This window comes from Corvus cornix, chromosome Z, assembly GCF_000738735.6.
Source record: "Corvus cornix cornix isolate S_Up_H32 chromosome Z, ASM73873v5, whole genome shotgun sequence".
In the NCBI taxonomy this organism is placed as follows: domain Eukaryota; kingdom Metazoa; phylum Chordata; class Aves; order Passeriformes; family Corvidae; genus Corvus; species Corvus cornix.
In genome coordinates, this window is record NC_046357.1 from 23,514,630 (window position 1) to 23,529,626 (window position 14,997).

The following is a 14,997-nucleotide window of genomic DNA, read 5'->3' on the forward strand; positions in this document are numbered from 1 at the left end:
CTTTACTACAGTTCATCTGAATATAATGGGCAATTTATTTCTCTCCTGATGCAGTTGTGACTTCTGTTATTTCTTCTTACACTGTCATGTGGTTCTTACATGCTAAGGCCTGTTGTGTGACATTGGAAAGCTGACAGAAATATTTCAAGCCCATTTGATAGGCAATGCAACACTAAAGCTCGAGATTATAAAAAATGCATCACTGAACCCTCAAGTCCTGCTTTGTAGACTTTGTAGTCCTTGCAAGGAAAATATGCCTCCTGAGCGCAATGCTGGTACCAGTTTATACTGATATCTGGTATACCCTATTGAATTCTGAGTGGTATATTTTTATACATGTATTTTTAATGGATATTTAATATATTTTATATTAAATAAATATTATATTAAACAAATATGTAATATATTTAAAAATATATTTTATATAGCATAATAGTATAGTGTACATGTGGTTTATAATATTTTAGTTTAACTTTTGATAACATATCTGATTTTTTTTTCCTGTAGCTTGAAATCTTGACAAATTTAGCAAATGAAGCCAACATATCAACTCTGCTTCGAGAATTTCAGGTTTGTGCAAAAGTGTATTCTTTTTATATTTATGATCTCTTTTTCCATTGTTGGATATTTCTTCTAGGCTTAAATGTTTCAAGTTAAAGTATTTTCAAAGATAAAATGTTCTAAAAATGGAAATGAAACCATCTCATACCATAATGGATAAGGGAGCTATTTGTATATGGAAAGGAGTTCAAATGTTTTTTCACTCTCCTTCCACCTACCAAAAAAAAAAAAAAAAGATGAGAAAAACTCAATCATTCCATATTCTTAAACACAAATGCCAGCAACTTGACTGACACTGGAAGTCACTATATGATAGGGTCTTAATTTTAGCACTATTTGGCCATTAGCATTTATTGCCAAACCTCATTTCCGTAAGTTATTTGATGAAATGGTATTGTCTCCAATATCTTTATGTATCATCAAGATGTTCTGCCTATATTGTGAAACAGCATCTGGCCTTCTTTCTTTCCTCTTTGCTTGTGACGTCTATTTGCATTGCTTCAGTTCTCTGGCTGGATTTCTGTGAAAGGTACTGGTTCTCAGGCAGGTGGGTTATTCATAGTTTCACAGATGCTCCTAGTTAAATGAACTGAAACCTCTCTGAAGAGAGAGCTCATCAACTCCTCCAATCTTGCACATAAACTTATGGCTGTTTTTGGGTAATTGCCCCCTGCCCCAAGCTTTCTTGAAATCAGAGTTTGCATGGCTGTGGGTGACCAAAGCTTTCAAGAAGATGTCTTCTAAAATTTTGTGACAATGAGGTAAAAAAAGTACAGCTTCTAATGTGCAATGTAGCTTTCTAAGTTTAATTTATTATACAGTGTGTCTATCTCATGAAAATAATACGGTAAGTCTTTGGTTGACAAGAGTTACATACTGACTAATGAAAATCCTACTTCCTTAGACTTACGTAAAAAGCCAAGATAAACAGTTTGCTGCGGCTACGATTCAGGCTATAGGCAGATGCGCAACTAACATCACTGAAGTGACTGACACTTGCCTTAACGGCCTCGTCTGTCTGCTGTCCAACAGGGATGGTAAGCTCAAGTTCTCTTTGTTGTATTAGTAGCTGATGGCATGAAGCGTTTTCTTGGAGAGAACCACACACAGCTTCAGATCACGTTTAAAAGCAAGTGAGAGTTTACTTTTTTAAGAATTTGGCTGACGCAACTGGATAAAAATCCTGCACTTCCAAAGGCTCTGATGTTCACTGAGTACTTATTTTCTCTTCTGTTAGAGAAACGAGTTCCTTGTGGCCCTCATGTTTATCTACTTTTCTTAAAATGCTGTGATTGTTAAAGTATGCTGTTTTGATTATCATAGGTAGCAATAGTTACAAGTTCAGTTGCATCAAAGCAGTTAGCCTGTAGAGGGTGCTGAAAGCTTGGAATTTTTTTTTTAGTGCATCAGTGCCTAACTGAAAACACATATTTAATAGTTTTAGGAAAATGGCCCCAGATTTGGCTTAATTTTGTACTCTAGGCTTCTGTTGTTTTTGGATAGTGAAACAAAGTTGCAAATCACTAAGGAACACAACAAGGAGCCGATAAAGTCAAATAGGGTATAGCAGCACAGTAAGTCAATACCTGTTAATATTGTGTATCCTTACTAGTTACCAATGAATATGGCAGATTCTTATTTCATAAGAAGTCAGTAATAGGTGTTAATAAATAATGCCAGGAAGGAGAAAAAGTGTGATTTTTGGGACGTGTCCTGGAGCAATTAGAATAGTTCAAAGAACATAGTTGACATTGCTCTCAGCTTTGAAAAGCAGCATTAATGCCTGTCTGTATCTCCTGGACATATTTTTCATGGTAATCCTGAGAAGGCCTTTATTTGGGTCATCATTTTGGCAGCACATATTTGGCCAGTGACACACTAGTACACATAGAGCTTTCTCTTATTTGGTTTATGAACTGAGTTGTCTTTCTCAACCACCTCATGATGTGTCAGAAATTTGTGAGTGGCCTCAGTGTATACCTTTGTAGTTTTAATATATGTGACTTTCATTTCTTAGTGCTGTAGATCTTATTGCTGTTAAAGCTTTTCTGATTATCAGCTCTGTTTAAAATGTCTTCCCATATCATGTTACAAAGCCATGTCTGCACAGTGTACCTTCTTGTATTATATTCAATAACAACCATAGTAAAATACAAGCTTCAAAGGCTGTTCTTGATTCTGTCTAACTCTTCTAGCACTCTTCCTCTGAGTAGGCTTCCTTCAGCTTGTACAAATCCCCATATTTCTTCTGTTTAAAATGGAACAGTAAAACTGTCATTTCAGAATACTGATTTTGATGCTTGACAATCCTTCTTTCTGTTTTCTTGCTTTGTTTTTGTTTTGCCAAGAAGGAACCAAGATAAGAGGAGAGAGTTTCTTCTTCTTTTATCGCTGATTGTCAATTTAATATTTTTTTCAGAATCATTCAATATGTATAAATATGTATATATTTATGTATACACACATATGCATGTGCATGTATACAAAGGTCTGTCTCAACAAGATTAGTTTTCATGTCTGTTTCTAAGTAGTTGTCTAGCAAATAAAATTATCTTCTTGTGCTTACTGTTCTGAAAGACTGCAAAGGATATATTGAGGATCTTTTAAACCTGGCAGCTGGCAAATTGCTTTACCATAGCTGCAGTGTCTTTATTCCTTCTTTCAAGGAATGGATAGAATGGCATAATTTACGTGGTACCTTTCCCCAGGTGGCAGGAAATTACTGATAGTCACAGCTTACTGATCATAAGAGTTTTGGCATGGTAAGGGAATAAAAAAGAGATTTAGCATAGTGTAGGAGAATAGCTTTAAGAGTCTTAGTTAATCTTGCTTTCCCCCAACTTTCACTCTTAAAGCGTGCAAGCAATTTATTTGCTCTGCTGCTTCTTTCGTGGTCATTCGAAGCCTGGAAGTAGTCTTGCTGCTTTATGTAGCTTGGTAGGTCCAGCAGGTTCTGAGTTCTGTGAAAGCAGAGTCAGCTCTGCTTTTTCTGTACTATGTTCTTATTATGAAGAATTCACTTGAGTGCAGAAGAGAGGTGCTCATACTAATTCTACCAAACCAAAACAGAATCCTGAAGACCAAGCTTGTGCAAAAAGCTCCTTCTGATTTCATGTGCTTGTTCTGTAACTGTAGATACAACCCAACATGAAGATACCATGGCTGTGTCTGGCATAAGAGCTTTACAGTTAATCATTCTTCAGGTTGGGTGATGAGAGGAAGGGTATTGTTCCAGAAACAAGGCTCTGGGGAAGTCAAGAACTGCTCTTGAAATTTTCTTTGCTTGCTTATAAGTGACTTAAAGTCAGATTTCCCCTATTCAGGAGAGCTGTGGTATGTGGGGCAAAAAACCCAGCAACATTTGAACTACAGAAGCACAACAGAAACTAGGAATATCAGTGATGAGTCACCTTGGTGAATGATTATCACAAGCTAAACTTGACTAACTCCTAAAGAGACTGTTCTTTGTGAAGCCGTGTTAAGGACTGAGAGTTATTTTCCTTCCTCATCTGCTGAAAGAAGTACAAAAAGAAGTTATTTTCTTTCTGTTATGTGACATTTGGCATTTGACTGATGCCTTTCCTTTAAGCAATTGTATCGATAGTTTCAGCTGACTGCTGGCCCCACTGTGACATAAGTCATTTTAGATGTAAGAGACAGATGGGATTATAGGAAGTCTGTTGTCTGACTGTACTGCACATACTAGAAATCCTGCAGGTTTTTCTTAGATGGGTGACTTTCATTTTCTGTTGAAAGTTGCAGGTTGAATGTGAGCATGACTGTGGAATGTGTAGCTAAAACATTTTTTGCCTTACAAATCTATACAAAACCAGGCAAGTCATAAAATCCCTGGAACTGTTAATACATCAGGTAACTACTACATATCTCTTCTAATTACTGTTAGAATGGTATAAAAGACAAGCGACTTGTAGCATTCAGTTTATATGTGTTAATAGGGTTTCCGAGATTAGTTAGTTATGTTATAAGGATGGAAAAGTTAACAAGGTAAAAGCTTAAACTTCGGCTAGTTCTGAAAATCAGAAAGTTAGGTCTGTCTGAGTAATTAGCTCTAGTGGTCGCCTTCTAGCAATGTCTTTAACCATTTGCATAACCTTCTAGTAACTTTAAAAAGAGAATGTTTTGGGTTAGAAGGGACCTTTAAATTTCATCTAGTCCGACCTCCCTGCCGTGGGCAGGGACACCTTGCACTGGACCAAGTGGCTCAGAATTCCATCTAATCTGACCTTGAATGTTTTTGGGGAAGGAACATCCACCACCTCTCTACGCTTCCTGTCCAGAAACAGCTGATGCAGTTTCGCTGCTTTTAGAAAAAGTGGTTATGCAAACTGTAGACTGTGGAAAAATTAGTCTTTGCTTGTGTGTTCTAGTTGCTGCAAGGACGGGTTAATGTAGGTGGAAGAAAATTTGATACAATATTAATGATTTAAAATGTTGTATTTCAGAATCCAGCTTTTGAACATTCTCTGGTAATACACCCCATGCTGAGGTCATTTTCTGAGGTTCTGTTATAATGCAGCCAAATTCTCAATTATGGAGAAGTCTTTAATTTGGTCCTGACAATTTACTGTCTGCTGCCTTGTTAATTTTTTTGCATACATCATTATTTGACAAAATGGAACAGTGTATGACTGAGTATATTTTAACTTTTTGAGAACTTGTCAGGCTTCAGAGAGTCTTCAGAGTTTACCCTACTTAGTCATTTCCACATTGCTTCAAAATTGTTTGAAGAAGCTAAGATATTTACTATGACTTGAAAATTGAAGCTGCTGATACCTCATGTAGCCTTCTTTATTGATAAAGGTATTCCTGATCAGATTTTCTGTGATTTTCAGTCTTTATTTTAAGAATTTAATTTACTTTTTATAATCCTTTAGATATGATTTACATTGTTTCAAAATTCTTGTATTCATTTATCATTGCCTTGTATGTACTTTCTCTTTGATAATTCTAGTAGGAGTTACATTTTAAAATTTCTTACTGCACATTCAGAGTGCAGTTTTATCTCCCCTTCTAGTATTTTGCTGCAGTTTGTTATGGTTTTGAACCTAACTGTTTGTTTTGTATTTCATGCTTATTTTTGGGATCCTTTGTGTGCACAAAGCAAGCTTCACAGAGTCTGGGTTTTTTGGACTATGCCAGTCCTTATTCTAATACAAATGCATTTTGATTTTTTTTGTACTTTTTTCCCCACTATCTACACTAGTGTAAAAAAACCATGCTAGTATACTTGTTTACAATTCTGGCTTATTTTCTTTAAAATTGCTCCCACAGTTTGCATTAAAGTAGTTCCTATGGTGACATTTCATCTACTGCAGTTGATACTATCATAGTCAATTCTACGTTGTCAGCAAGTATTCTTAATAATGACTTCATGTCCACTCATTTTTTTTGGTTCAGTTTTATTTTTCTTAGCTGTTAAGTTTATTGCAAAATGCTGAATGATAAAAATTGCCATTACAATGGTTCCCACTTATAAATATTACAGATTGTAATTTTCAAGTTTCAAGAATTGTCTTCCTATTTTAATATCTGGAAAAATACAGTGTAAATTAAATTGATCTGTAGGATTGTGGAAGACCTTGAGATGTTAACCTTGCTTCAAGAAATTAGTCTAGAAAAATGACAGTTGTCATGTCAAATAAAGGATGACACAAAAAGCTACAAGCTAAAATCTAAGTATTTCAAAGACATATGGTGTAATGATATGCTCAGAGCTTTTGAAAAGCCTTTCTTCCATAAAGAAGTTTACTTTCTTAAAAAAACCCCAAACCACAAAACACCCACAACCCCCCAAAATTTGGACATCTCTTCTCCGTAGTGTTCTATTGAAACTTGAGCATGCTTGATTGCTGAATGAATGGTCCATGTGTCAGATTAACTCAAGCAGAAATGCAGGAACACCTCTGTTTAACAAATGATAGTTAGACTTCTTTTTCCCTTGCATGAGTTTACTCTTGCATGGAAGCATGCCTGTGCACCTGGGGGGTCTTTTCAGCTTCAAAGATTGTACATTTCATACAAGTTGATCAGGCTGTGAATGTTACTTGTTGCAGTAGTTAAGCACTCCAGTGCATGACTTTGGCATGAATCTTTCAACAGCTTGCTATTTAGAAGCTTCATTTGAATGTACTAGAGATTGGGTTACAGACCTGAGAGAGACTGTTTAGATGGTGAAAAAATGCAAAGGAGATGTTAAGATATTTCTCTAGCGTATGAATGTGCTGTTACTTTTAATGCGTTTTTATTCTCATTGCAGACTGCAAATTACTTTTGAATATGCATAATTTTAATGAAAATCAGATTTTTTTACACTGCTACTCAATTTCATAGGAAAAATATGAAGTGCAGTTGCACTAAAAAGCAGTTTCATACAAGTATGTACTAGGTTGGTATTTTTAAATTTAGAATGTTTGTGTCCTCTTTTTGCTGGTTAGGACTTGATTCAGGAAGGTGAATTTATATTACGTAGTAGAATGGTTTACGTCTTTCTTACCAAATGAATATAATTCAGTTCTGTGAAGTGTTTTTGGGAAGCTTTTACATCTTTTACAATCAATTATTTCTGGCCCTTTCTTTTGCATAAATGCTTTTGAAATTAATAATTTGTTTTGTCTCAAACAGAAATCGTAGTTGCTGAAAGTGTTGTTGTCATTAAGAAACTGCTGCAAACCCAGCCGGCACACCATGGTGAAATTATTAAGCATATGGCCAAACTCTTGGATAACATTACAGTGAGTATTTGTTCACACTCTGTTATTTTCCTTGTTGACTGATACTGAGATTTTTATCTCCTTAAAATTTGTGCTGTAAATAGAAGCAGGTGTATTAGAGAAATACAAAATAATTTTATATTTTTGAAATATACAGTTTCTCGTGATCTTAATGAAAAAGAAATAGAAGCTATCAGATGGCTCCAATTTGTGCCTTAGGTCTGGGAAGCTATTTTGAAAGAGATCGCTGGAAATATTGAATATTGCTAATCCTGGTTCTCCAGGATGAATAGCGGGTTTAGAATGTGGAGTGTGTGAATTGAAGTGAAAATAAGCAGTTATATTAGCTAGTTGTCTTTGTGATCTGGAGTGGAGTTTAAAAGTTTTATTTTTAACCTTTTTCCCTAAATTACCTGACCTTTTCATGGTATCAGACATGCTGCTGTGAGTGTGTTGCTGTGAGTCTTGAAGTTGCATTTTTATCTTCTGGGTATTTGAGATTCTGTGTTATTTAATAGTAAAATTTGAATTATTCTCTATTATCTGTCTTTAGATTTATTTGACCTTTAGGTATGCAAATATTTAGTTCCCAAATTTTCCTCACAGGTCCAGTAATTGATAAAACATTTAGTGATCTATCCTAAATTAGAGTATAGGGATGACAACCAGTAGCTATCTATTATATCCTTAACCAGACATACCAGATTTTGATCTGTCAACAGTTATTTTTCTGTAGAGACTATAAATAGAACTATTTAGTTTCATAATATTATACTTTTTTTTGATAATGGAGCAGTTTCTAAATCAGTGAACCTTCTTTTCTCCATAGCTGAATTTGGCAAAGTTTGGAGTATTAAAAGAAAAAGGAAACATTGCTTACTGAAAAATTAAATAAATCTTTGACTGCTGATGATCACTTTGTAACTGATACAAAGAAAATAAATCCTACTGAATTGCTCACATCAAAATAAGATACTGTTGCTAATTACATATCACTGACTCTAAATTACAGTAAAGACCAGGTCTATTTCAGTTTGTCCTTTGATTGATTCTTTCTTACATATCTGAAAACATTTCCTGTATTTTTGTGTGTTTTCATTTGTACCTTAAACTTTTATCTCAGGTGTGCCCAGGCAAAGATCTTTTTGTGTCTGATACTTGTTGAGTAGTTAGACCTGTGCATAGTACAGCTTGATCTAGCGGTATTCCAGCTCCTTTCCTCACACCCTTCAAAGGCTGCAATGGAGAAATGCATGTCTGATGGTGTCCTGAAGACATTAAACAAGAGAATAATTGAATCTCTTTAAACTTCCATTTTTAAAAATCATAAAAACATCTCCATTTAGCTGTTAATGTGTTAATAATGTTGTCATGCTTTACAATTTAATGACTTGCTAAGTTGTGGGCTGGAGATCAGAGTAGTGCTCGTTTGTGTTAGGTATTCACTCTGAAGTAGGCTTAATTAGTTTTGTGTGTACAGCTTTTAGAGTGACAGAAGTTTAAAAAATATACTTGTGGGAAAGGGCCATTTAGAGAAGGGTATGTTCAAAACCCCTCTTAGTAGTCTCATCTCCAGCAGCAGCTAAATCTGATGCTTTAGGGAAAGGGTTTTAAAGACAAGAGAAGTTCAGTGTGGTGCACCTCCAGCACATCTCAGCCAATTGCTGGAAGCTTCTGTTTGCTGCCCACATCATTATTATGCTTACTAATCTAAAGATTCTAATTTCTCCTCATATTCCATATCTCTGATGAGCTGTTCCCTCTTCTCTTTGCCTTTTCCTGGTAATTGTGTGGATTTTAAAGTGGGGTGAACAGAAGTATACACAGTAGTCAGATATGGAGAAATCTTGTGCAACGACATAGTGATACTGCTTGTTTTGTGGTTTTTATCTCTCACTTTCCTGGTATTTTCTGCCTTCTGACTTCTGCAGAACTCTGACTTAACAGTTCTACAGCTCTCTGAGAACGTTCATGATTCCAAGATACATTTTTCCCTAGAAATATCTTGGAGTCCATCAGTATGTGTAGAATATATTTTTGCATCCTGCTCTTAATATTCCAAGGCGAGTAGTCTCCAAATTCGTTTCTGCGTTTTTCTTTTTAGAAAAAGAATTTATTATGGTGCATTGTATCCAGTAAGGACTTCAGTCTGGGGGATGGGAATCTTGACTTCTGGTGTGATTTTTCTCTTACAGTACTACTAAGGCAAGTTTTTTCTTTTGATAGCTGGCGAATTCTGACATTCTTGTTTTTTATTACAGACTTATTCCTAGTTCCTTCTAGAATACGAGCAAGAATATGAAACAAGTCTGAAGTGTTTTCTAATCTAGAGATGAGGAGGAATACTTCTTGATGGGATAAGGTGTTGCAAATGCAGAGCAAAAATAAGATAGTGGCATGTAATTTTGAAGAGCTTAATATGTGAGGAAAATCATGTCACTTATGGGTGCAATTAAGTGTTATTATTTACTTTTTTGGTTTGGGATTCTTATTGCAAAAATAGTGGACTCACAGTTTTTAACACTGCTCTGTCCATTCATCCACTGAAAACAAACTTGACTTCCTAGTCTTACATAAATACTGCTTGTAGCTATATTTCTGATAAGGCTTCACAGAACAGGCAGCTTTCTTTCTTTAATTTTGTTCTCCTTTCTTGCAGAGTTGAGAAGGTATCACAAAGTATGGCATCCACATGTTTGTATATATTTCAGTTCTGCAAGCTTCAGATTCTAGCCACGTTCTTTTACTTAGGATACACTTTAGTAATGCATTTTTAAACCTTTTTATTGGTAATGATTTAATGAACAATATTCATAATTTGATGATTTTTTTACTGACTCTAATATCTACATGATTGTTTAGAATTTGAGAGCAATATGTGGCCTCTGGGACATTGTGTCCAGACACTGAACTTGAAGCAAATATGCTGCTTGAGTAAAACAAAATTTTAAAAAAATCTGTACACTGTATAAGAAGTGCAGTCACCAGTAAATACTCAGTTTTAAAGGAATTTTATATGTAGATGTTCAAAAAATAAAGGAGTTCTTGAAGGTCTACCATTTGAAAACAAAAACCAAATACTTCTCTTTTGCTCCTATTCCTCCTATGTACCTTTTCTTCTTGTCAGTTTGACATTTCAAATCAAATTTATCCTTTTTTCCATTTCTGATTCGAAGTAAAATTTTTAAAAATTGCTGGCTATGCAAATTTTCTTCTGGATGCAGAAAATTACACCTAATTTGTAATTTGAATAACTCTCGTTTTGTGACAGATGTGAATAACTAGAACTGGTGATTTTAAGTTGTACTTCACCCTTGTGTTTTGTGTGAATATATTGAGAGCTGAACTACTTTTCAATAGTATTTCAATTGTGCTGCTTAGAGCCATCTGTAGAATCTTTGTAATATCCTTCTCTAACTGCTGTAAGTAACCAGCCTTGAGGGGAGTGTCTGGCTGGTTTTTCTTTTTTCTTTTTTAACCATTTATTTATTTTCCTTGAGACAGGTAATGGGTTGAAATGGCCATAGATGCTGCCTCCCGGTACTAAAGGCTTAAAAAGTGCACTTAACCACTTGCTCGGGCCATATGGAATAAAACATCAGGCAAAGTAATTTACAATCCTGTTTGCCTTTGAGGATAATGCAGAGCAGGGCTGAATAATGAAAGTATTATTTCCTGCATTTTTGTCAGTTCAAGGCCCCTACTTAAGCTCTTCTGGAAAAGGCAGTGAAGGTCTAGAAGGGGCTTCGTTTCTTGTTTGCTGTTTTGAGTGCCCTGGAAACAACAGCTGCAGGATCTTGTATTTGATATTACATGGTTGGAAACTGGTAGACTTAAACAGGGAAAAAGAAGTCTGAAAATATTGTGTGATTTTGACCCTGAATGAATCCAGCGACACAGAAACATTGGGTTCATCAGTTCAACATACACTTTTCATTAAAATTGCTTCTGCTCAGGGTTTGATTCAAAAAGTCTCTAATTGGTATTGATTCTTGTGGCACAAAATTATGTTTAATATATATGCAGTATTTACTTAGTAAGCTAACCACCTGGTTAAAAGGCAGAATTTCACAAGAAATGTCTGTCTTCCATTGTTGCTATTTTTCAAATTAGGCTTTGTTTAGTCTATGTATTTAACATTGTAAAACTAGTTTATTACTCTAATAATTCAGTTTTACAAACTGGGAAAAAAACTTGAAGAATAAAACACTGTGCTTAAATGCACACTATTTAAATATATTTAAATATATTTCATTGTGGTTTTAAAGTGTAGTCCTGGGCTTCACTAGAAAAAGTATAATAATGATATTTGCATGTCATTATTAATGCTATTACTGAAACTGGTCTGCTCTGTGAGCTATTTTTGCTTTATGAAAAGACAATAACATAAAAAATAATGTTTCTGATAGGCTGCTGCCCAAACTATGGTACTTGGTGATCTCTTGTAGAATTTTAGTATTTTAACAAGTCTGTAATGAAATATTTTAGAAAAATAAATCTAGCATAACTGAAATCTGAAGTTGCCTATATATTCTTATTTAGAGGTATCTATCTGTACAGTAGGCAACTTGAACTGCTCTAATACTGGAAAATTTAATGTACCACTCAATTACTATTCTTTAGCCCAATTTAAAATAATAGATTGGGTGTGAGGTCTTAATGCAGTGTAACCTTTGGAACATTAGAAATAACCTCTTTCCCTTTTGAAATCAGTGTACAGTAATGGCATCAGTCTTACCATTTTGCAGATGAACATACTCTGACTGCATTTAAAGTTTTTATACATAGCAGTTGTTCAGTAGCATGTTCATCTCTCATGTACTGTAAATTCCAAAGCTATTTAATTTTTTTGTCAACTCACATAAAAGAATTCATCTGTATCTTGATCAGTATTTACATATATGTGATAAATCACTGTGTTATACCACTCTCAATACATTATGTTACCTCTATCTTAAATTTCTTCTCCATATTTAGAGCTGGCCTTTGTCTCTTGCAGGACTTTTTGTTATTGTTGTTGGACTCTGTATTCTGCTTATCCATGATGTGGTTGCTTTTTCTTTCAGTGGAGGCAGTTCTCTGTTTTCCCAATGACATGCTGGTTTATGTTTTTGTTGGCATATGTATTTGCAACCATGCCAAGTACAGAGGCAAATATTGTCAAGTCGACCTCCTTCCGAGTTGTTTCCAAACGTTTTGGAGCAATAAAACTTTTTGGAGCACATTTAACCATTAAAATTTCTTGTGAACATGATTAGTATTTCCTTAGTAGGCTTACTGGGCCGTGTTACCCTTTTAGAACATACTTTCGTAAGTAGTACTTTCAAATGTTGCAAGATTACTGAGTAAGATACTTAATAGTTGGTTCCCACTGTAATTCTGAGAAACAGATATTCACATATTAATAACAGACATGCTGGAAAAGTAATTAAAGCGTATATTAAAGTTACTAAGAATTAATGCTTTTAGAACCATAGTGCTGCATTTCTAAAGCATGTATATCCTATGAATGTTACCTAAGGCAAAACTCACCCTGCCTTAACTGTAAGCTTATTAATAAAGATCACTGTGTAGTGTAAGGACTAATGAAAAATGTTAGTATGAGTGGTTTTTATCCTTGCAGAAAAAGCAATAAAATTAGCTGAAATTGCAGTGGAAGGTTTTCTTTTTTTCTAAATTACAGTCAGTTTTTTGATAGACTAGAACAGTTATGCTTTTCCCCTGACATTTCAACATTGTTCTGTTGAGCAAGAATCTGTACAGAACGTTAGAGCAACACAGTCTGTAGACACTATGCAAGACATGCTTCTGAACTTTCTGCATTCTTTCTTCCTTCTGCTCAAGGAAGGAGAAAAGGGATTTATGTAACGCAGATACAATTTTTAATCACCAGGTAATGCAGGCTAGCTCACCTTTTCAAGAGTACATGTATATTATTTCATTTGAATCTTAACTGCTTCGAGCTAAACTGCATGGAGCATGAGTTTCTGTTTCCTTCTGTGCTTCTCCATTTTTCCTCCCCTCTGTTTTTGGCATTACTGTGCTTCTGAACTCGGCATCAAAGACTGGGAGTTCGTCTAAAAGCTGCTACTGCCAGTTATTTCGGTGATACTGTTGAGTAGCTCCAAAACAGTAAGACCTGTATGAACTTTTTGGTTGAAGTGTTTCAGTTATGATGGTAGATCCTATTCAGAAATTGCAAATTGCAATTTTGAACTTCCGTATCACCAAAATTCTGTGTTCAGCTGGTCTTAGACATTAGAAAAAATACAAATCTTAGTGTCATAAAATTCTGAATAAAAATGAAGGAAAGCTAGAAATCAACTTAAAGAAATCCATATGGGTCTAAGCTAGACAGGCAGGATCTGAGAAAGCTGTACTTTTGGAAACCATTTCTGTATGCATATAGTAAAAAAAAAAGCACTGGTTTGTTTCAACATGGTGTTTAGCATAACCTGGTGGCAAGAATTCACAACCACATCTTGAAGGCTTGGACTGTGTTCCCAGTTCCCATCAGCTTGTACTGTGAGCATCAACATGTTGCTTCTTTGTGCCTCTATATCATCAACCTCTAATGCATGGGGTTTGGGTCAGAATTACTTTACTTTTGTATGAATAGTGAGTCTACCACAGTGGCTGTATTCACACTGCATTTCTTGCATGGCAATTGTCTTTAAATAGTATTTTGTTTAACTCATTATTGAACACAGACACATACAAGTATGCAAGTAGTCTTTGTGAATGTGGTAACTTAGAGTGCTCAATGTTTTCTCAGGTTCCGGTAGCCAGAGCCAGCATTCTCTGGCTCATCGGCGAGTACTGTGAACGGGTTCCAAAGATCGCACCTGATGTTCTGAGAAAGACAGCCAAGAGCTTCACTAATGAAGATGACCTTGTAAAGCTGCAGATCTTAAATTTGGGTGCAAAACTCTATTTAACAAATTCAAAGCAGGTAAGCCTAAACTCAGTATTGTACATATTTAGAGTCATGGCAGGTTTTGTACAGTCTGTATAGATCAGTAATGATTTCTTCTATATAAGGAACCAAACCTAGTACATACTATTCTATGAAAAAAAGCTGAACGTATGTTTTGAAGAAGTATAACAGGGTGAATCTAACCATGAGTCTTTAAGTGTGTGCTGGATCGTGAATGTGAATGTAGTGATGAGATCACTCTTTTTTGTATCGGTCTTTCTTTGGGAAATTGTGAAATTTTCAATTCACTTAAATATAGAAGGTTCGTAAATTGTATTAGTAATACCAGGTAGGAGATTTTGCTGATGATATTTAATGCTTTCTCAAACCAAAACCAGAATTTTCAAGAAAATACTGTCATTTTGAACAAGAAGCTGCTCTTTTTTTTTTCAGGATATCTAAAAGGAGATGCCAGTAATAGGCCTCATTTTGTCTTTCCATCAGTGCTTGTTTTAAAGATAGTAACTGCTTTCCCCTTTTCTGGTTTTTTTTTGTTGGTTGGTTGGTTTGGTTTGGTTTTTACTATTTCATTTTGCCTTGGGGGGTGGATGGGTTTTAATATCTCTAGTAGTAAAGATAATCTAAAAATGTCAGATAATACAAAGAGGTGAACTTAGATCTCCAAGCATCTGGAAATAACAGCTATGAGAGGTGCCAGCTGCCTCACTCTTCTCAGTGACAGCATTGTGAATCCCGTCACTGGCTATGGAATGTAGCATTTTGACACTA

The 14,997-nt window shown here is 35.2% G+C and overlaps 1 protein-coding gene across 4 annotated transcripts in view; it reads left to right on the forward strand.

Moving 5' to 3' along the window:
* Positions 1–14,997, forward strand: part of AP3B1 (adaptor related protein complex 3 subunit beta 1) — a 155,105-nt gene that overhangs the window by 63,384 nt on the left and 76,724 nt on the right. For all 4 annotated transcript variants that reach the window (XM_010413937.4, XM_019279975.3, XM_010413934.4 and 1 more), the window contains exons 12-15: positions 508–570; positions 1,466–1,598; positions 7,204–7,313; positions 14,068–14,244. In XM_010413937.4, the coding sequence (XP_010412239.3) occupies positions 508–570; positions 1,466–1,598; positions 7,204–7,313; positions 14,068–14,244 (483 nt within the window). The remainder of the gene's footprint in view (positions 1–507; positions 571–1,465; positions 1,599–7,203; positions 7,314–14,067; positions 14,245–14,997) is intronic.